The 23,676-nt window shown below is 42.4% G+C and overlaps 1 protein-coding gene across 7 annotated transcripts in view; it reads left to right on the plus strand.

The window, feature by feature from the left end:
• Positions 1–23,676, plus strand: part of DPP6 (dipeptidyl peptidase like 6) — a 1,045,929-nt gene that overhangs the window by 663,330 nt on the left and 358,923 nt on the right. For all 7 annotated transcript variants that reach the window (XR_006334937.1, XM_043872438.1, XM_043872440.1 and 4 more), the window contains exon 2: positions 9,266–9,380. Coding sequence is in view for 6 of the 7 variants with exons in the window: in XM_043872438.1 (XP_043728373.1) it covers positions 9,266–9,380 (115 nt within the window). In the remaining variant the exon portion in view is untranslated. The remainder of the gene's footprint in view (positions 1–9,265; positions 9,381–23,676) is intronic.

The following is a 23,676-nucleotide window of genomic DNA, read 5'->3' on the forward strand; positions in this document are numbered from 1 at the left end:
CATCTGCCTGCAATGCAGTAGACCCCGGGTTTGATCCCTTGGTTGGGAAGATCCCCTGGAGAAGGGAATGGCAACCCACTCCAGTATTCTTGCCTGGAGAATCCCATGGACAGAGGAGCCTGGTGGGCTACAGTCCATGAGGCTTTAAAAACTAGGAATGTTCAGGACTGCTCACTGTTTTCTTTGTCTTCTTTGTTCTCAGAGAAGGGAAAAAGAAAAAGTCAGTCCCCTTTTTTTCCTTTTCACTGCAACAGGAATAACTTAACGTTTTGAATTAATTTCATAAAGAAACTGTCAGACACTGTCAGTTAAACTAAAGAGCATAAAATTGTTTCAGCTCTGTTGTTGAATTTGTGGGTAAAAATAATGAAGAAGAAATTTTTAAAGACAGATGATTACAGTCAATATTTTGCCTGTTTTTTCTTCTTCACCTGAGAGAACTTATAGGATAGGGGCTCACGCTGCAAACAGTGTCTCTGAGCTGCAGGTAGCAGGTGCGTGCATGCACACTTAGTCCCTCAGGCGTGTCTGACTCTCTGGGACCCCATGGACTGTGGCCCTCAAGGCTCCTCTTGAGGAGCCTTGGGAATCCATGGGATTCTCCAGGCAAGAATACTGGAGTGGGTTGCCATGCCCTCCTCCAGGGGATCTTCCCAGCTCAGGGATCGAACCCAGGTCTCCCGCATTGCAGGTGGATTTTTTTACTGACTGAGCCACCAGGGAAGCCCAGATGGATGAGGATGACAACTGCTGTAATAGTGGGGGATTTGATTTTAAAGGGCTATGCCCTCAGACAGCAACGTTATGTTAGAGTCATGTTATGTCAGACAGTCAACTTCAGAATTTCCAAGTTCATAGGAGAAAAGGAGAGTGGATCCCAGCTCAGCCAGTAAGGCTGGCAGAGAACATGGGGGAGGACCCAGAACAACCTAAGGATTGGGGTGTCCGTGTAGTCCAAAGGAAGATAATGAAGAGAGAGTGACCAGGGGAAGGGAGGCCACCTGACTGTGGGTCAGATGCGCAGGGCATGACAGCTCCTCTCTGTCACTAAGACGACGACGATCCATAATGAACCATCAGCCCTAGGAAGAAGGGCCCATCAACCAAATGTTACCTCTCATTAGTGAAGTCAGCAGAAGCCTTTTGAAGGGTAAGACTCTGCCCTCCAGCACGAGCCCTACCCAGCGCTCACACATCGTTGGTTGTTTCTGTCTTTCAGGAATGGCTGCCGGCCCACCCCAGCCCTGTAGTCAGTTGAGAGTCACTAGTGGCATCGGTGTTAATCAGTGTTCCGTGGCCATAGCGCTCACCCGTCCCACACTCACAACCAGCAGGAGCACCCAGAGGACTCAGAGGACAGACGCGAGCTGTCACGGGAGGGGGCGTTCCAGGGAGTGGAGAGTCCCCCTTGTGAAGGATGCCCGGTCTCCACGAGCCTGCCCATTCACATCTATCCTCTGGGGGTATTTAAACTATCAGCGACCTAAATAATCCCAGTTTTGATTTCCATTTTGAGAGCCAGAATCAATCTTCTAGCCTTAGTTTTTTTCCGAAAGCTGCTTGATGATGGAAAGGAGATTGATTAGCTCAAAGATGGATTATTCTGAGAAAAATAATTGAATTCACTTCCTCCTTCCCTGGTGAGTGGGCCATCTGGTTGACCTCTCTGCCTTCAGCAAAGGGAAATAAAACGCGCAATGGCCAGCTGTCCCCGTCGCAGCCGGCGAGGCCTGGGCCTCGGCTGTCGCTGTGGACCCTGCCCTCCTCCCCCCACCCCCGTCGCTCACACTTGCAGTTTCCTGTGCTCCCATCTCCTGGGATGGGGAGCTTCTTTAGGACAACCCCTAGTGTCCTGCAGAAGTCAACCTCCAGCCTCATCTCTGTTTTTTAAATATTTTTTTTAATATGGACCATTTTTTTTTTCCTTCCATTTCTAAAGTCTTTATTGAATTTTGTTGCAGGATTGCTTCTGTTTCATGTTTCGGTTTTCTGGCTGGCAGGCATGTGGGATCTTAGTTCCTGACCAGGTATTGAACCCATGCCCCCTGCATGGGAAGGTGAAGTCTTAACCTCTGGGTCACTCCTGCTGGCTGTCCCTTTGTTCCTTTAGCCATAGCACACACAGTACCTAAGGCGAGGTGGTTATTGCTGCATCACTGCGGTGGACTCTCTCAGATGCAACCTACATCGCCCTACTCCGGGGACCCAACAGAAGTTAAAGTGCTGATTTCCCCTCCTTGGAGCTTCCGGTGTGAAGAGAGTGGATGAAGGAAATGTGGTCTCTGTACCCTTTACCTTCTTTGTCCAGGACAGGAAGTTTTGTGTGCTTTTGAGTTTCCCTGTATCGCATGTCAGTTGTTGCCCAGACATGGTTTGGATCACAGTCAATAGTACCGCAATGTTGATTCAGGTTTCTGTAATGTCTATAAACGGTAATGGGCTTTCAGACACGTGTGCATTTATCCTCTGCCAACTGCACTCTAGATTCCTCATCCCCACCCTTCCTTTCTTTTCTCCACCTTTGCAGTCCCAGTGTCTCTTTTTTAAATAATCACCCCTGAGTTATCATTTGATTCTCTGCTCCTCATCAGAAGGCATCAAGTGTGATGAAGGTACATGGAGCTCAGGACAAGATAAGATGCTGCAGATTGGGACTTCCCTGGCCATCCAGTGCTTTAAGACTGCCATCCCAAAGCAGAGGGCACAGTTTCAATCTCTGGTCAGGTCTCTAAGATCCCACATGCTGCTCAGCGCAGTCAAAATAAGTGAAATAAAGAGATGTCAGATTTTCGCACAGAGAGGACAGGGCCTCTATAGCAGACCTTGCTGTAACTGCACAGGTGGTCCCTGCAGGGGCGTCGGCATCCAATGGAATCTTTTTTGAATCAGTTCACAGGACATCCTGGGGTCTGTAACTAATGTTGTAAACTTGGCAAAGAAAATATCAGCTCTGATTAGGAACTGCTAAGATAATAGCACTCTGGAAAGATGAATTTTATATTTAAAACAACCAAATGACCCAGGGAAGGGTTTAGTTTGCTTTTAGTTCTTTGTTTTCTTTCTGTCTGAGCTAAAAATAAGTATGAGCAGCAGTTACATCACTAGGTACAAGGGAATTGGCAGCCTTAGATGTCAGTTTGCATTAGTCTTTTAGGACCGTCCTAAAATTATGGCATAGTTAATGCAATCAGACTTATATTAATGCTTTACTTTCTGCATCAGTCAACAATTGCGTCTCTGACAGATGTGCAGGCAAATAACAAAGTTCCTTCTCATAAAGGCATCTGTAGATTCACTCATCCATTCTGCCCACAGTCCCTGGGCGCTGTTGCATCCTAGGTTTTGTACCAGGCATCGTGATCATGAACATCAGGATAACTTCCTTAAGTGGCTGCAGCCTGCAGATGACACAGGCATGGAATGCGCCATTTAGTACTGCAGTAATGTTACAGAAGAGCATTTACGAAGTGTTACATTTGTGTCCAATTGGAAAGAATAATGGACTCTGCCAGTGAAACCAGGCAAAGCTTCCTGAAATGTCAGAGATGATATTTTAGCTGACAACTAAAGAATGCAGAGGGATTTGCCTGTTGAAATGAGCCTGGAGAGGAACGTCAGGAAACGGAAATCAACCATGTAGGCAAAGCTGCAGAGGGTGTGGGTGGGGTGGGGATGGGAACAGGGCAGTGAGCAGAGAGTGGGAGGGCTCAGCTCAGAGGTGGAGGGAAGGAGAGGGGACTTTCTTTGTAGTGATGTGCACTTCACTTGAGCACAGAAGCCAAGCTCCTCAGAGAGGGCTCTGGGTGTAGAAGTGGCATATAAATGTGTCCCCGCTGCGCATCCTCGGCTCTGAATAGCACTGTTGACTGGCGTTTTCTATCACGTGCCCAGGGTTAGCCCCTCTCACAACCTGCGCCCCTGCCGCCTGGGGCGGACCCCCGTCACCCCTCCTAGTGGCTCCCTTCTGGGCACACCCTTGTTTCCTTGTTCCTCGCTCTCCGTGTAGCGGCTCCCCTGGGGGTCTGGTTCATGCCCTGCGGTGCTCACATGCCTTGCGCTTAGAGGAAAAGCCAAAACCCGTGCTGTGGCGTCCGACCCTGCTTTCCTGGCTGCCCACGCCTACCCTCCTTGCTCAGCGTGGTCACCCCACTTACATCCCCGTGGCCCCCCCCGGCCGCTGTCTCTCTGCCGCCCTCCAGACCAGAGCGCACACTGCCTTTTCCTCCACCTGAGTTGCTTGTCCTCCGATGTCAGCCCATGTCTTCCTCTGTCTGGAGCAGCCGTAACACCCCACCACAGACCCGGTGGCTTAAACACAGATTTCTCTCTCCCAGTTCCAGGGTCAGGGTGCCAGCTGTTGGGTCTGGTGAGGGCTGGTCCTTGGTTTGCAGACAGCCGCCTTCTCTCTGTCCTCACATGATCTCTCCTCCCCGCATGCAGGTGAAGACAGAGGGGAGGCGAGCTTTATTAGTGTGTGTGTCTGTTTATTGCCTGTCCCCCATCCCTACACTAAGATACAAGGAAGGAATATCGAAGAAATGAAAGCTGTTGGACTTGTCGGGTTGCTAACAATGCATGAGAGGTTCACAGAACAGGGCTTGGCAGAGTAAGCCTTGGATAAATATTGGATGGATAGATGCATGGGAGATTTGTTCACCTTCTTAAAGTGAAAGTGAAGTCGTGTCTGACTCTTTGCGACCCCATAAACTATACCTACCATGTTCCTCCGTTCCTTCTTAGGCCAGATTTTAACTGTAAATTAAATTTTATTTGGATCTCCCAGGTATGCATGTGGTACCAAACAGAACAGGGAATATATTATAGCCTCATTCTCATCATTCTAGGCAAAAAATACATAATTACGTTGAGAAATGCACTACTGAAGCTCAACATTTCAGGGAAAAGTTGCCCTTCTTGAGAAACAGGAACAATTTTGCTCAAATTTTTGATAATTCACTTCCTACAAGTTAAGATGAGGAAGTCTGAATTTTGGATGCCAAATCAGATAGATGCTCAGGTTAGATGTTCACTGTTAATCTGCATTCTGACTCAAAAACCAGATCTATGTTCTGGTTATTATTAAATACCTGTGGAAGGATTAAATATGCACATATATCAGTACTGGAGAGGAAGATGGAAAAATGAAAATTATGTTCTTTTGGGCTAGAAAGGTTGTTCATGTGTTTTTCCACTTTGTTTCCTATGATTATTGCAGCAGTATTGTTTGTGTTGTTTAAAAAATTACTTTTGAAAATAAAATTTGGGATTTAGTAAGGACGGTCTGCTTTTCTGAGGGTGAAATGACACTGCTTTTTAAATGTAAGAATGTTGCCTGAAAGACAGTGTGATGCATCTGTACTTAAGAAATGGCATCAGTGATGCAGAATCACTTCACTTAAGTAGACTCTGCTATAAACACCTGTTTGGTTCTTTTATTGTGCATTCTTCCATCTAATAATATATACTGAATTGGTTTTCTCTGCAAAATCTTTTCTCAGCCCAGTGAGCATGAAGGAGCAGAGCCTTTGTCCTTTTTCTGAACTGTCCTGACCTTGATTCATTTTCCCGCTTGCCGAGCCATCTCAGCACCCTTCTTTCCCATGCCCTGTGTGACCATAGAAGGTACCCTGTGTTTGAAGTTTCCAAGATATCTCATCTCCACCTTCTTTCCTGGGCTGTCCCTCCTGCATCCTTGCGAGCTGTTCATCCACCCTCCTCACTTTCTGGTGAAACAGGTCATGAAGCAATGCAAATGGTTAGAAATTCTGAAGTTTTGTTTGTTTGTTTGCTTGACATAATTTTGTCTTTGTGAAATTTCCTTTTGATTGCAGCTCTGCCTTCTGGAGCTCTGCAGAAGTCTTCTCTGTCTCGCATGTGATAATTCAAGTAGAGGCTCTAAGTATTTGATTTTTGAGGTTGAACTCTTCCTTAGCCTTACTTCACATGACATGTTTTGCAGTGTCTCTGTCTTTGGTCCTCTTTACGGACATACTGTGTCCATCATTGTCTTTAACGATATTCAGCCCAGACTTGGACACCATACCATGAGTGTATTTGGGCCAGGGAAAGGTCTACTGGAACATCGCTGCAACATTCATTCAATTGCATTTTTGCAAGTAAACTAGTTATGCTCCTGGCCACTCAAGAAATTGATGCAAAAAAAAATTGATGCAAAGTAAGGAAGCACAAGCTGGAATCAAGATTGCCAGGAGAAATATCAATAACCTCAGATACGCAGATGACACCACCCTTATGGCAGAAAGTGAAGAAGAACTAAAGAGCCTCTTGATGAAAGTGAAAGAGGAGAGTGAAAAAGTTGGCTTAAAGCTCAACGTTCAGAAAACTAAGATCATGGCATCCAGTCCCATCACTTCATGGCAAATAGATGGGGAAACAATGGTTGACTTTATTTTTCTGGGCTCTAAAATCACTGCAGATGGTGATTGCAGCCATGAAATTAAAAGACGCTTACTCCTTGGAAGGAAAGTTATGATCAACCTAGACAACGTATTAAAAAGCAGAGACATTACTTTGCCAACAGAGGTCCATCTAGTCAAGGCTATGGTTTTTCCAGTGGTCATGTATGGATGTGAGAGTTGGACTATAAAGAAAGCTGAGCACAGAAGAATTGATGATTTTGAACCATGGTGTTGGAAAAGAATCTTGAGAGTCCCTTGGACTGCAAGGAGATCCAACCAGTCCATCCTGAAGGAGATCAGTCCTGGGTGTTCATTGGAGGGACTGATGCTGAAGCTGAAACTCCAATACTTTGGCCACTTCATGTGAAGAGTTGACTCATTGGAAAAGACCCTGATGCTGGGAAAGATTGAGGGCAGGAGGGGAAGGGGATGACAGAGGATGAGATGGCTGGATGGCATCACCAATTCGATGGACATGGGTTTGAGTAAACTCCAGGAATTGGTGATGGACAGGGAGGCCTGGCGTGCTGCGATTCATGGGGTCGCAAAGGTCGGACATGACTGAGCGACTGAACTGAACTGTAAAGTCTTAGTTGTTGGGTTTTTTTTTTTAATCTCTGTACACTATTTTAGTTGGTTTTTTTTTCATATAAACTTCTAAATAAAACAAAATTTCAAATCTGAGAATATTCTTATTAGAAACAGGATTTAAAAGATATCCATTGTTTGAGCTGATGAAGACAATTCCATTAATTTAATTATTCTCTGTCTTGAGAAAGATTGATCTTGAGTGTGAAATTGTTCTAGTTTTGGATGTTGACTCTGAATTTAATCTGAACGATATTTGAGAAGTGCCCACTTTGGGTCTGTGAGAGATCATACACACTATGATAGTGTAAGGAATGCACTACTGCAAGATATACGCTATTCACATTCTTAGTGAGAATGGCCTATTTCCTCTGTAAACTTGGGTGAAATGAAAAGCTGCTCAATCAGTGAGATCTGATCTCTTCTTATCACTGGCCTGTGATTTCCTCACATAGAAAACTCTATCTAATAGGAAAGGAGATTGACTCAGTATATACCTTTTTGTCATAATTTCATGCATATGTTTAGTCTTATTTTTAAATGCTGAAAACCACTTTTTAATGGGCAAATTAAGTTCTTGATGGCAAATAAGAATGCTGGTCAAAACTTCTAAAAACTGTAGCACTCTTTCCTGCTCAAGTTTTAATAGTCCTCAAACCTAGATGGCTGGTGTTAATTAGCTCGAGTCAATTTTTTTCCTAATTCTATAACCTAGATGGCCAGTATTAAATATTTGGATGTCAGATGTTAATTATTTGCTGTCCTGTGGTTGAGTATTGTCTTTATTTTGATTTGCAGCCATTTAATACGTTCTAGTGAACTTTCAGCCTTGGATAAAGGTGTATCTGTGCATTGCATTACCTACTTTTTGACACCATCTCCATTCTGCTGCATTTTGACTTGGAGTTAATATGAGTTGTAGTATGGGTACTACAGGAGAGAATATTTTGTGATCTTTGTATAGACAGTAGTGAGTAGTTCATTTGCAGTGTAGCCTTATGCCTAAATTTGCCCTGGAGAGTTCCAGTTGCTCTTGCAAATTAATAATTATCATTATTAATGGTATGTAACTACTGTATTTATTATTGTTTATTAATATTACCCCCTTTGTCTCCCCAAGGATCCTAGTTGGACTGTAAGTTATATAATCATTCTGATTTGAAACTGAAAATTTGGTCTCAGGAGCCAAGGTGCTGGATAAATTTCCTAGATTTAGTAAATCTTTACCATTCTTAGCAATGTCTCCAGATCCCCCCTTTCACCCTCAATACCTGCCGTAATACAAATACAGCTCTGTGGAGGGGACTAAAAACCTTAAAAGGGGTAGATGTGTTACCTAGTCAAGTGAGACCTGGGAAATCTTGAAGCTTTATTTGATGGAAGAAGGTACAGGATGGTGAGAAGTAGGCAGACACTGATTAACACTGGCACTTAGTATGTGCTGAATAAATGTTTGAGTTTCACAGCTGAAACAGAAGTTCACAGTGCGGGTGTCAATAAAGAGAAAGATGAGAGAGGTTGAGGCTAGAAATACTTATCATACCTGGGTTTGATTTGATGACATTTAATAGGTTGACTGTAATGGGAAACTCCATAGTCACCCTGTAATGTGGAACCAAGTTTACTGGTGGAGAAGCGTTAAGGTACAGAAAAGGCTGTAAACATAACATAATATCCGATTCTTCTTGAGATAAAGCTTTTCCATAAAATGAGGGACGGGAGCCTGGGTCCTTTGGACCCTGAGGCAGAAGGAAGAGAAGGGAATTGATGGTCGCTTCAAGGATGAGAATACCCCGGCGCTCTTTATTTCTGTCTGCCTGTGTTGGGTCCTCCTTGCTCCACTCTCTGGTTGCAGAGAGTGAGGACCGCTCCCCAGCTTCAGCGCACGCGTTTCTCACTGCGGCGGCTTCTCTTGTTGCAGAGGATGGGCTCTAGGGAGTGAGAGGGCAGGAGTTGTGGCGTGTGGGCTCAGTAGTCGTGGCTCTCGGGCTCTGGAGCACAGACTCAGTAGTTGTGGCGTGTGGGCTTAGTTGCTCCAAGGCATGTGGGCTTAGTTGCTCCAAGGCATGTGGGATCGTCCCAGACCAGGGAGCGAACCTGCGTCTCTGGCATCTCCTGCATTGGCAGGCGGACTCTTTACCACTAAGCCACCATGGAAGCCTACACCCAAGATCTTGATTTGACTGAAGTGTGGTTACTTGGATTATTTTAGTTCCTTATTTAACTCACAAGATTTTCTCTTTGTGCTGTTGTTTCAGGAGCTCGTGGGGAGTAACCCTCCACAAAGAAACTGGAAAGGAATAGCCATTGCGCTGCTTGTCATCCTGGTCATCTGCTCCTTGATCGTCACCTCGGTGATACTGCTGACCCCAGGTACTTACATTTGTTCCTGGAAAAGCAAGTTGCTCTATGGGACAGAGGGCGTGATTTTACTTGGCGATTTTTTTTCTAAGTAACTGCCTACTGTGTAATTTATTTTCCCTCGATTCTAATTCTCATTGCGCCATATGGTAAAATGATGTAATATGCATTCAATGAAAAAGATCCATTGTACATGCTATGAATTTGTTTAGATAATTCTTGACTAGGGTAAATTCTTGGCATGCATTAAAATTCACAAATATTTGTTTATACTTGATCAGCTTAAAGACTTTGCCCTTATAAATATAATTTTATATGTCTCATGGTATTCTTGGGTATTCTATCAAGGATGAATTAAAATTATTAAAACAACATATATTGAGTGTCAACTAAGGATAAACTACTTATTAGATACTACTGATGAAATAAAGGAAACATGAAACAGAATCAAAAGTCTCTCAGGGAAGAAAAACACACAATTATCAGCAAAAGTCTACAGGGGAAAAAAAAAAAAAAATATATATATATATATATATACGCATGGATTATTGAAAGTTTCAAACATAAGTTGTATAGAGGCTGAGAAGAAAGATAAAACCTTCATGAGAAAGTTCATGGAGAAAGTCATATGTGAAGGTGGGCTTCCATGGAGAGGTAAGAATTTAGTATCAGGAGAGTGGTGAGATTACGGCAAGAAGAAAGCCTTTGCCCATAAGATAAATGTATGGGGTCATGATAGGAAAACATTATCACCATGTATAAACTGTGTGTGACTATCCATTCTCCTTGTATTAAGTGTCAACTTGTGTAGACAAAAAGATGCTCCAATCCTCATTAAATAGGCTATACAGGTATTAGACTTTATGATGAAAAAAATGCATTTTTTGACAGGTACAAAAATTGCAGGCAAATTTTCAGGTATGTTTAACTCTAATTTATTGTTGCTGTTTTGTTTAGTCACTCAGTCATGTCCAACTTTCTGTAACCCCATGAACTGTATCATGCCAATCTCCTCTATCAATGAGATTTTCCAGGCAAGAATACTGGAGTGGGTTGCTGTTTCCTTGCTGGCCAAGTTTGAGTAAGCTCTAGGAGACTGTCAAGAGCAGGGAAGCCTGGAGTGCTGCAGTTCATGGGGTCACAAAGAGTCAGACACAGCTGAGCAACTGAACAACAACAAATACCCTGAAACCAAAACTCAATAAAGAGATCACAAGAAAACGACAGACCAAAATCTCTTATGAATATAGATGCAAAAATCATAACCAAATACTAAGAAATTGAACCAAATTACCAGCAACTTACAAAAAAAGATTATATACCATGACCAAATGGGATTTATCTCAGGAGAGAAAATTTGGTTTAGCATATGAAAAATCAGTGTAGTACACTCAGATTTATAGAATAAAGATGAAAAAAACAACATGATCATCTCATAGGCACAGAATAAGCGTCTGACAAAATTTACAATCCCCTCTTTATAAAACACTGAACAAATGAAGAATAGAAAGAAACTTTCCCAACCTGAAAAAGAGCATCTATAAAAAACCCACAGCTAATATTATACTTAACACTGAAATGGTTAGCAGTGATCTTGCTAAATATCAGGTTATCCTTGACAAGGGGAAGAAAAGACATCCAGATTAGAAAGAAGTAAAACCATCTCTGTTCATAGATGGCATGAAATTATTATAGAAAATCTTACAAAGTCCAGAAACACACACAAAAAAAACTAAAAAATGAGTTCAGCCACATTGGAAGATGCAAAATTATACAAAAATTATTTATATTTCTGTACACTAGTAATGAGCAATTCAAAATGAAATTTACAAATGATTCCACTTACATTAGTTTCAAAGGGAATAAGACACTTAGGAATCAATTTAACAATAAAAACGTAAGGCTTCTGCACTGAAAACCATGAAACGTAATTGAAAGGAATTAAAGATCTTAGTAAATGGAAAGGTATCCCATCTTCATGGACTAGCAGATGTACTATTGTTAGCATGACAGTACTTCCCAAAATTATCCATAGATTCAACATACTCCATGTCAAAATCCCAACTTGTATTTTGCAAAAATTGACAGGCCAATTCTAAACTTCATAGGAAAATGCAAGGCTCTCAGGCCAGCCAAAACAATCTTGAAAAAGAATAGTTAAAGGGCTTACACCTATGATATTAAAATTTACCCTAAAATTACAGTAGTAAAAGTATTGTGATACTATCTTTGTTACTGTTCAGTCACTCAGTCATGTCTGACTCTTTGTGACCCCATGAACTGAAGCACTCCAGGCTTCCCTGTCATTCACCATCTCCCAGAGCTTGCTCAGACTCATGTCCATTGAGTCGATGATGCCATCCAACCATCTCATTCTCTGTTGCCCCCTTCTCCTCCTGCCCTCAATCTTTCCCAGCATCAGGGTCTTTTCCAGTGAGTCAGCTCTTCACATCAGGTGGCCAAAGTAATGGAGCTTCAGCTTCAGCTTCAGTCCTTCCAGTGAACAACCAGGACTGATCTCCTTTAGGATGGACTGGTTGGATCTTCTTGCAGTCCAAGGGCCTCTCAAGAGTCTTCTCCAACACCACAGTTCAAAAGCATCAATTCTTCAGGGCTCAGCTTTCTTTATAGTCCAACTCTCACATCCATATGTGACTACTAGAAAAACCACAGCTTTGACAAGATGGACCTTTGTCGGCAAAGTACTGTCTCTGCTTTTTAATATGCTGGCTGGGTTTATCATAGCTTTTCTTCCAAGGAGTAAGCGTCTTTTAATTTCATGGTTGCAGTCAACATCTGCAGTGATTTTGGAGCCCAAGAAAATAAAATCTGTCACTGTTTCCACTGTTTCCCCATCTATTTCCCATGAAGTGATGGGACCAGATGCCTTGATCATAGTTCTTTGAATGTTGGTTTTAAGCCAGGTTTTTCACTCTCCTCTTTCACTTTTTATCAAGAGGCTTTTTAGTTCCTCTTCACTTTCTGCCATAAGGGTGGTGTCATCTGCATATCTGAGGTTATTGATATTTCTCCCTGCAATCTTGATTCCAGCTTGTGCTTCTTCCAGCCCAGCATTTCACATGATGTACTCTGCATATAAGTTAAATAAGCAGGGAGAAAATATACAGCCTTGACGTACTCCTTTCCCAATGTGGAACCAGTCCGTTGTTCCATGTCTGTTCTAACTGTTGCCTCTTGACCTGCATACAGATTTCTCAGGAGGCAGATAAGGTGGTCTGGTATTCCCATCTCTTTAAGAGTTTTCCATGGTTTGTTGTGATCCACACAGTCAAAGGCTTCGGCATAGTCAATAAAGCTGAAGTAGATGCTTTTCTCAAAATCTCTTGCTTTTTCAATGATCCAGTGGATGTTGTCAATTTGATCTCTGGCTCCTCTGCCTTTTCTAAATCCAGCCTGAACATTTGAAAATTCTCGGTTCATGTACTGTTGAAGCCTGGCGTGGAGAATTTTGAGCATTACTTTGATAGCGTGTGAGATGAGTGCAATTGTGGTAGTTTAAACATTCTTTGGCATTGCCTTTCTTTGGGATTGGAATGAAAACTGACCTTTTCCAGTCCTGTGGCCACTGCTGAGTTTTCCAAATGTACTGGCATATTGAGTGCAGCACTTTCACAGCATCATCTTTAGGATTTGAAATAGCTCAACTGGAATTCCATCACCTCCACTAGCTTTGTTCATAGTGATGCTTCCTAAGACCCTCTTGACTTTGCACTCCAAGATGTCTGGCTCTAGGTGAGTGATCACACCATCATGATTATCTGGGTCATTAAGATCTTTTTTGTATAGTTCTTCTGTGTATTCTTGCCACCTCTTCTTAATATCTTCTGCTTCTGTTAGGTCCAAACTGTTTCTGTCCTTTATTGTGCCCATCTTTGCATGGAATGTTTCCTTGGTATCTCTAATTTTCTTGACGAGATCTCTAGTCTTTCCCATTCTATTGTTTTCCTCTATTCCTTTGCACTGTTCACTTAGGAATGCTTTCTTATTTCTCCTTGCTATTCTTAAGTATAGATATATAGATCAATGGATTATAATTTAGAGTTCAAATATAAAGCCATATAACTACAGTCAGTTTCAACAAGGGTGCTTAGACCATTTACAGTCTTTTTGACAAATGGTGCTGGTACAACTGGGTGTCCACATGCAAAGAATGAATTTGAACTCCGACATCCACCGTATACAGAAATTAACTCAATGTGGATGAACAACTTGAATATAAGAGCCAGAGCTATAAAACTCTCAGAAGAAAACAGGTGTAAATCTTTTAACTTTTGTGTTAGGAAACTGTTTGTCAGATATGACACCAAAAGCACAAGCAACCAAAGGAAAAAATAAATAACACTTCATTCAACATAAAAATATTTTGTGTATCAAAGGTCACTATGATGAAGATGAAAAGACAACCCCCAGAGTGGGAGCATATATTTGCAAATCATATATTCAATAAACATTTAGTATTCAGACTATATGAAGAATTCTTACAGCTCAAATCACGCGACAAACAGTTTATTTTAAAATGGGTAAAGGATTTGAACAACATTTCTCCAAAGAACTACAAATGGCCAATAAGCCTAAGAAAACATGCTCCATATCATTAATCATCAGGGAAATGCAAATCAAAACATGGTAAGATGCCACTTCATACTCAGTAGGATGGAGAGATATATATACATATAATTTTATATGTATTTTTGCACTATTTTTAAAGGTTGCACTCCATTTACAGTTATTGCAAAATATTGGATATATTCCCCACATTATACAATCAACCCTTGTAACCTATAGTACACTCAACAGTGTGTGTGTCCCACCCCATCCTTATATTGCCTCTCCCCTCCCGCACCTCACTGGTGACCACGGGTTTGTTCTCTGTATCTGTGAGTCTGCTTCTTGTTTGTTATATTCACTAGTTTGTTGTACTTTTTAGATTCCACATATAAGTTTTTGTCTTTCTCTGTCTGACTTATTCACATAACATAATACCCTTCAATTCAAATCCAAGAAAATGTATATATTTTAATGGGAAATAACAAATATTGGTGAGGATGTGGAAAAATTGGAAACTCATACAATACTAGTAGGAAAGTAAAATTGTGTAGCCTCTTTGAACAAGGTGAAGTGGTGAAAGTGAAAGTTGCTCTGTCCGACTCTTTGGGACCCCACAGACTGTATCCCACCAGGCTCCTCTGTCCGTGGGATTTTCCAGGTGATAATACTGGAGTGGGTTGCTATTTCCTTCTCCAGGGACAGATGTCCATAGAGACATTCCTAATAGTCAAAAGGGACCCAAATGTCCCTCACCAGGTGAATAGATAAAACAGTGTGGTATATCCATACAATATTGTTATTGTTATTCAGCTGTAAAATGTTATTCAGCTAAAAAATTAAATACAAATGCATATTACAGCATAGCTAAAACTTGAGCACAAGTGAAAGTAGTGAGACATAAAAGGACCACATATTGTGTGATTCCACAACAGGCACATCCATACAGATTAAAAAGCAGCTCAGTGTTTGCCGGGGACCGGAAATGGGGAGAGTAAGAAGGGTCTGCTGACTCTGCTAATAGGTATGAGATTGCTTCTTTCATAAAGACATTATATTTTTAGAGCAGTTTTAAATTCACAGCAAAATTGAAACTAGGGTACAGAGATTCCCCATATATGTCCTACCCCAACACATGCACGGTTCACCCATTATCAACATCCTCTCCCATAGTGGGGCATTTGATACAGCTGATAAGCCTACATCCATGCATCATAATGAGATTTCTTCTGGAGGTGATGCAGATACTCTGGAATTCAGTAGTGGTGATGAGTGCACAGTTCTTTAACTCATTAAAAAGTTGCTGAATTGTATACATTAAAAAGGTAAAGTTTATGATATGTGAATTTTATCTCAATTAAGGTATTAGTTTAAACAGTGGTGGGAAAGTTGTTTTAAAAGTGGTTCAATCTGGCCGTTTATATACTGAAGTTCCAACAACATTTGCCTAATGGTGAAGAGGTTTCAGTGGCAGTTGTGAAAGGAGAGTTGCTTGCTCTGTGAGAAAGTTGCTTGCTCTGTGACCTAAATCAAATCCCTTATGACTATACAGTGGAAGTGAGAAATAGATTTAAGGGACTAGATCTGATAGACAGAGAGCCTGATGAACTATGGACGGAGGTTCGTTACATTGTACAGGAGACAGGGATCAAGACCATCCCCATGGAAAAGAAATGCAAAAAGGCAAAATGGTTGTATGAGGAGGCCTTACGAAAAGCTGTGAAATGAAGAGAAGTGAAAAGCAACGGAAAAAAGGAAAGATATTCCCATTTGAATGCAGAGTTCCAGAGAATAGCAAGGAGAGATAAGAAAGCCTTCCTCACCAATCAGTGCAAAGAAATAGAGGAAACCAACAGAATGGGAAAGACTAGAGATCTCTTCAAGAAAATTAGAGATACCAAGGGAACGTTTCATGCAAGGATGGGCTCAATAAAGGACAGAAATGGTATGGACCTAACAGAAGCAGAAGATGTTAAGAAGAGATGGCAAGAATACACAGAAGAATTGGACAAAACAGATCTTCACGACCCAGATAATCACAATGGTGTGATCACTCACCTAGAGCCAGACATCCTGGAATGTGAAGTCAAGTGGGCCTTAGAAAACATCACTATGAACAAAGCTAGTGGAGGTGATGGAATTCCAGTTGAGCTATTTCAAATGCTGAAAGATGATGCTGTGAAAGTGCTGCACTCAATATGCCAGCAAATTTGGAAAAGTCAGCAGTGGCCACAGGACTGGAAAAGGTCCGTTTTCATTCCAATCCCAAAGAAAGGCAATCCCAAAGAATGCTCAAACTACCGCACAGTTGTACTCATCTCACACGCTAGTAAGGTAATGCTTAAAATTCTCCAAGCCAGGCTTCAGCAATACGTGAACCGAGAACTTCCAGATGTTCAAGCTGCTTTTAGAAAAGGCAGAGGAACCAGAGATCAAATTGCCAACATCCACTGGATCATCGAAAAAGCAAGAGCGTTCCAGAAGAACATCTATTTCTGTTTTATTGACTATGCCAAAGCCTTCGACTGTGTGGATCACAATTAACTGTGGAAAATTCTGAAGGAGATGGGAATACCAGACCACCTGACCTGCCTCTTGAGAAACCTGTATGCAGGTCAGGAAGCAACAGTTAGAACTGGACATGGAACAACAGACTGGTTCCAAATAGGAAAAGGAGTACATCAAGGCTGTATATTGTCACCCCGCTTATTTAACTTATATGCAGAGTACATCATGAGAAATGCTGGTCTGGAAGAAGCACAAGCTGGAATCAAGATTGCCGGGAGAAATATCAATAACCTCAGATATGCTGATGACACCACCCTTATGGCAGAAAGTGAAGAGGAACTAAAAAGCCTCTTGATAAAAAGTGAAAGAGGAGAGTGAAAAAGTTGGCTTAAAGCTTCACATTCAGAAAACTAAGATCATGGCATCTGGTCCCATCACCTCATGGGAAATAGATGGGGAGACAGTGGAAACAGTGTCAGACTTTATTTTCTTGGGCTCCAAAATCACTGCCGATGTTGACTGCAGCCATGAAATTAAAAGACGCTTACTCCTTGGAAGGAAAGTATGACCAACCTAGACAGCATATTAAAAAGCAGAGACATTATTTTGCCAACAAAGGTCCATCTGGTCAAGGCTCTGGTTTTTCCAGTGGTCATGTATGGATGTGAGAGTTGGACTGTGAAGAAAGCTGAGCACTGAAAAATTGAGGCTTTTGAACTGCGGTGTTGGAGAAGACTCTTGAGAGTCCCTTGGACTGCAAGGAGATCCAACCAGTCCATCCTGAAGGAGATCAATCCTGGGTGTTCATTGGAAGGACTGATGCTGAAGCTGAAACTCCAATACTTTGGCCACTTCATGTGAAGAGTTGACTCATTGGAAAAGACCCTGATGCTGGGAGGGATTGGGGGCAGGAGGAGAAGGGGACGACAGAGAATGAGATGGTTGGATGGCATCACCGACTCAATGGACGGGAGTTTGTGATGGACAGGGAGGCCTGGCGTGCTGCGATTCATGGGTTCGCAAAGAGTCAGACACGACTGAGCAACTGAACTGAACTGCTCTGTGAGTGAGGTTTATGATGAGATCAGAGTTCCTGGATCACTTGGACTGGCAGTTCAACACAGAGCATCTGACTGAACAGGAAAACATCCATTCAGCTGTTGAAATCTAAATGAGTAGATTTGAGAGGGATTGGGGGAGGGAATTGGTAAAGATGTATGCTCTTCTATTTTTTAATTTTGCTGATGTTTTATATTAATTAAAAATTAATTCATAAAAGTTGGTGTCTTTGGCAACTATTTTTAATTAATAGAAGGTAAATGAGATCTTCCTCAGAAGTTGTGAAGTGTGTGTTCCTACCTTTGCTTTTCTTTGAGCACAAGTGCACTGTATACACTGAGCATTGAAGATCTGATGATATGATTGTCCATCACTCACTTTGGGAGTTAGGGAACAGCAATGGTTTGGGTAGTTTGCAGTTACTCCCATTCCCCACCCCCAAGGTACGTGAGTATTCCTGTCACCCAGAATCCAAGGGCTCATGCATCCATCACTTCAAAGGGAGATGAGAGGGCTGCCGGAGGCTCTCCTCACGCCTGCGGTCCAGGGCAACCAGGCTGGGTGGGAAACATCTGAGATTGAACAACTTCATGCCCGGGACATGAAGTCAGTCCCGGGACATTCCCTTCCAGATGCCCCACTCAGCATCAGGCAGAGAGCCATCCCTGGGTCTTCCCAGCTATACAAGGAGCCATGCCTCAGTCTCTGTTCTCTCAAATGCAGCTGCTAATCCTGAAAGCTTTTTACATTCAGTTCTTGTGCAGCCGGAACCATCACAGCAGCATCTCTTCTGCAGTCAATAAGAGAGCACAGAACATGCTACACTGTTCTCTGTTTGAATGCGGATGGCCAGTTGTCAGGGGCAACCACAATGAGGGTGAGGCTCTAGTGAATCCCTGAGTTCCAGGAAAGGCTTTGAGTGGGATTTCTTTTATCCGTCTGTTAAAATAAAACTATGGCTGAGCCTGCCTGACCCTTTGGTTCTATTGGACTTTCATAGGTAGTGTTTTTCTCCAGGATGTGCTGCTGGAGGACTGTATGTCCTAGGTTTAGGATGGTCGGACGGGCTGGTTCAGTAGCGAGTGCCTCCCATCACTGGCTTTCTGCATCACTCTCCCTGGATGCAGCAGTGGCTTTTGTTACAGCGTCAAAATTCCACCAGACACAAGAGGATGTCAGATCATTCAAAGCCTTCTCAAATTCACCTACATGCAGACCGTCACATTGACCAATAATGCCTATCCATTGATCAAACATGAAGGGTTCCTGCAAGGGGCTGGGGGCATTGAGCTAAGTGCTGGATGCATTGTGGGCAGAGAAGACGCACATATTCTCCACGACAGCACAGATGCACTGAGAAAGACAGAAAGTGCACACGGAGAATTTCCCACCGTGACAGAGACGGGGATACCAGACCACCTGACGTGCCTCCTAAGAAACCTGGATGCAGGTCAAGAGGCAGCAGTTAGAGCCAGACATGGAACAACAGACTGGTCCCAAATTGGGAAAGGAATATGTCAAGTCTGTATATTGTCACCCTGCTTATTTAACTTACATGCAGAGTACATCATCCGAAATGCCAGGCTGGATGAAGCACAACCTGGAATCAAGATTGCCATGAGAAATATCAATAACCTCAGATATGCATATGACACCACCCTTATGGCAGAAAGCAAAGAACTAAAGAGCTTCTTGAAGAAAGTGAGAGAAGAGAGTGAAAAAGCTGGCTTAAAACTCAACATTCCAAAAACTCAGATCATGACATCCGGTCCCATCACTTCATGGCAAATAGATGGGGAAACATTGGAAACAATGAGAGACTTTATTTTCTTGTGCTCCAAAATAAATGTGGACAGTGACTGCAGCCATGAAATTAAAAGACGCTTGCTCCTTGGAAGAAAAGCTATGACAAACCTAGACAGCATATAGGTCCATATAGTCAAAGCTATGGTTTTAACAGTAGTCATGTAGGGATGTGAGAGTTGGACCATGAAGAAAGCTGGGCACCAAAGAATTGATGCTTTTGAACTGTGGTGTTAGAGAAGACTCTTGAGAGTCCCTTGGACAGCAAGGAGATCAAACCAGTCAATCCTAAAGAAAATCAACCCTGAATATTCATTGGAAGGACTGATGCTGAAGCTGAAGCTCCAATACTTTGGCCACCTGATGTGAAGAACTAACTCATTGGAAAAAACCCTGATGTTGGGAAAGATTGAAGGCAGGAGGAGAAGGGGATGACAGAGGATGAGATAGCTAGATGGCATTACCAACTTGATGGACATGAGTTTGAGCAAGCTCCAGGAGATGGTGAAGGACAGGGAAGCCTGGTGTGCTGCAGTCCATGGGGTCAGAAGGAGTTGGACATGCCTGAGCGACTGAACAATCATTAGGCAAAAATAACATAGAAGTTACAGGTGAGGCTTGGGGGCTTCCCCAGTAGCTCAGATGGTAAAGAATCTGCCTGCATAGCAGGATACCCGAGTTCAATCCCTGAATCAGGAAGATCCCCTGGAGAAGGGAATGGCTACACACTCCAGTATCCTTGCCCGGAGAATCCCATGGACAGAGGAGCCTGGTGGGCTCTAGTCCATGGGGTTGCAAAGAGTCAGAAACGACTGAGCAACTTTCACTTTCATTTTTGGTTAAAGACCTTTTGTTGTGAATAACTGAATCTTTGACCTAACACACGGCATGGCCATCACCTTGTCCATGGTCTCCAAAGTGCCCGCACACACCCCTTTATCTTACTGGTCTCTCCACAAGGCCACAGCAGGAGTGACTTTGCCCCTGTGAGGGAGGAAGTTTAGGTTTGAAGAGTAGAGAGTCCTAGTAGTAATAACACCCTGGACTTACATGCACAGTCTTGAGTGCACCCCTTCCAGACCTGCTTCTGTTTCCTAGATTGACTTGAGACTCATATCCTGTATTTAAACAATTATCTTTTCAAGTGCTCCCTCCTTTCAGTCTTGTATTTTGGCTTGTTGAAACTCAGAGTGCAGTATCCGCTTTCTATTTAACCCTCAAATCCATTCCAAAGTCCTTGGACTTAGTCTTCTGGTGAAAACATTTCTGAGTATGCGTGGGTCCCTTTTCCTACTTGGGAAGTATCCTTGGGAAGGGTCGTGATGGAGTGCGCCTTTGGTGCCTCAGGGTCTCAGAGGACCTCGTGGCAATACCTTACTTCTGAGCTACAAGTACCTTTGTTCTGTACTGCAGCCTAATTATCACCAGTTATGCAGAAGTTATGTTTTAAAAATCAAATTAAAAGTGTTTAAGGCAATCTTAGTTCCAAAGGGATTAACCAGATGAGAATGTGTCCTTTTCAGTTCTGTCATTCATTTCTCCCTTGCTAGTCTGTGCTCTTTTCTAAATTTCTCTTTGGAATAATAGACTCAAAGTTACCTTTTTTATTTTCAGATATTAAGTAGATGTCTGCGATAGGTCACACTCAGCAATGTCTTTTTTTTGCAGCTATAACTCTTGTATTCTGATGAAAAGGACTCTGATAATCTTTAGTATCACAATTATGGTTGTAGGAGCTTAAAAACTCACCAGGATCATATTTGCATTAAAATGTTCCTGACATTTGACTTTTATGGACTTTCACTGTTGAGAAGATAGACAGTGGTTTGTGACGGAAAACATTAGGATACTTTAGGTGGTATAAAAATGAAAAGCCTTGGGTATTTGGAAGTCTTATTGAAGGTAGACTTTTAAGGCCAAACAGAGGTTATCAGAATATAAATCTCTTTAATCTTGTGGGTGGGAACAAAATGTAGAGATGATTGTTGCAGAATGGAAATTTCATAACTATCTGATTTATATCTAATGTCTATAACTGCATTGCTAGCTCTCAGCTTATCTTTTTTAAAAAATGTTCAATTGGGCCCAATAGGCTTTATTGAGAGGGAGAGAAATCTAGCAAATTGGCATCCAGCTCGTAAATTAGATTCTGCCATAAGAGAATGTAAGAGCGTCCAAGTCAGAAACCATCAAGCGTTCTGAAATTACACCACAGTCAAAATAAGATGAGATGGGTTTATGTGGGAAAAGTATATGTTAAAATTACATATTAGAGAATCCTTCCACCGAACAGTTGCTCCTGCTAGTTGTCTAGGTGTGTAATAAAGTTTCCATGGATTGTTTTAATAGACCTTGCTGTTTAAAAGCAGCTTTAGGTTCCAGCAACATTGAGAAGAAGGTAGAGCTATCCAGGGGATAGGCTCTGCATGCCCAGAAATGCATGGTGTCCCCGTCATGAACACCCCTCCCCAGATCGCACCTTTGTGACAGTTTGTGAACCTGTGTTGATACGTCATTGTCACGCGAAGTCCGTAGTGTGCGTTAAGGTTCACCCTCAGTGTTGCACAATCTGGCGTTGGACAAATTTATAATTGCCTGCATCTGCCTTTACTGTGCCATATGGGGTAGGTTCACTGCCCTGAAAGTCCTCTGTGTCCCATCTATTGATTCTCCCTTCCCCTGTAACGCCTGGAAAGCACTGATTTTTGTTGTTGTTTTTAGTGTTTCCATGTGTGGATGCTAAGTCACTTCAATCATGTCTAACTCTTTGCAAAAGCCTGTGTACTGCAGCCCACCAGGCTCACTTGTCCATGAGATTCTCCAGACAATAATATTGGAGTGGGTTGCCATTTCCTCCTCCAGGGGATCTTCCCACCCAAGGAGTAAACCCACGTCTCATGTCTCCTGCGTTGGTTCTTTACCACTAGTGCCACCTGGAAGATACCATCTCCATAGTTTTGTCTTTTCCAGAATGGCATATAGTTGGATCATGCAGTATGTACCCTTTTCAGAGTGGCATCTTTTCACTTAGCAGTATACACTTCAGGTTCCTTCGTGGAGGAACTGTCATTGTTTGATAGTTTATTTCTTTTTTTGTTGTTGTTGTTCAGTTGCTAAGTTGTGTCCTACTCTTTTGAGACCACCCCCCCCCACCGTGGACAGTAGCCCACCAGGCACCTCTGTCTGTGGGTTTCTACAGGCAGCAATATTGGACTGGGTTGCCATTTCCTTCTCTGGGGGATCTTCCTGGACCAGGGATCAAACCTGTTCTCCTGCATTGGCTGACAGATTCTTTACCACTGTGCCACCAGGGAAGCCTTATTTTTTTTTTCAGCACTAAATAATATCCCACTGTCTGGCTGTACCTCAGTTTCTTGATCCATTTACCTACTGAAAAACATCTTGATTGCTTCCAAGTGTTGATGGTTGTGAATACAGCTGCTGTGGACATTTACGTGAAGGTTTTGGGCGGGACATAAATTCTCAGTTCCTTCGGTACTTTACCAGGGAGCATGATCACTGGATCATCTGATGAGTGTGTGGTTTTGTAGGAAACCACCAAGCCGTCTCCCCGAGGACCTGCACCGTGGTGCGTCCCCACCAGCAGTGGATGAGAGTTCCCGTTGCTCCACATGCTCGCCAGCATTTGGTGTTGTCCGTGTCCCAGATTTTCTGCTTGGTCCTTCTAATTGGCATGAAGTGGTAACTCAGTGTTTTAACCCTCTCTTTTTAAAATTCTGGGACAAATGTTTTAGAAACATTATATATTTGCATACAATATTCTAATGTTTAATGAATTTTCAAACTGAACAGACTACATAGCCCACACCCAAATCCAAAAATACCAGAATGCAGCCAGTATCTACCCCATGCCCTTTCTCATCATTCATCTCCCTAAAGGTAACCTAATTTCTAACATCATAAGATAATTTTGCATGATGTTATATATTTTACATTTACATGATCCATGTAATCATGTAACGTGCATTTTTTATGCCTGGTTCTTTTGTTCAGTGTGTTCATGTGTTTTGATGTTATATTTTAAGTCCTGTTTGTGCCCAGTTTTCAACTGATGATGGATTATCTCATCATGAGGTCTCGTATCATCCCTATGGAAATTGCACAACACAAGTAATTTAATAACTTTTGTCCATTTCATAACAAGTGATATATGCCTTACTATTTCCTATTGGGTTTTTTTTTTTTTTTTTGTAGAAATATTGTTTCCTGCCCATTTTTTCTAGACATTTTCTCTCTGTTCTCCTTCCTACATTAAACTCATCCCCCATGTCCCAGTCTTGTCATCATCCATCTATTATCAATGACTATGACCAGGTGTCCTGTCATGGGACATATAGGGTACTTTATAGGT

Source organism: Cervus elaphus, chromosome 18 (genome assembly GCF_910594005.1).
Source record: "Cervus elaphus chromosome 18, mCerEla1.1, whole genome shotgun sequence".
NCBI lineage: Eukaryota > Metazoa > Chordata > Mammalia > Artiodactyla > Cervidae > Cervus > Cervus elaphus.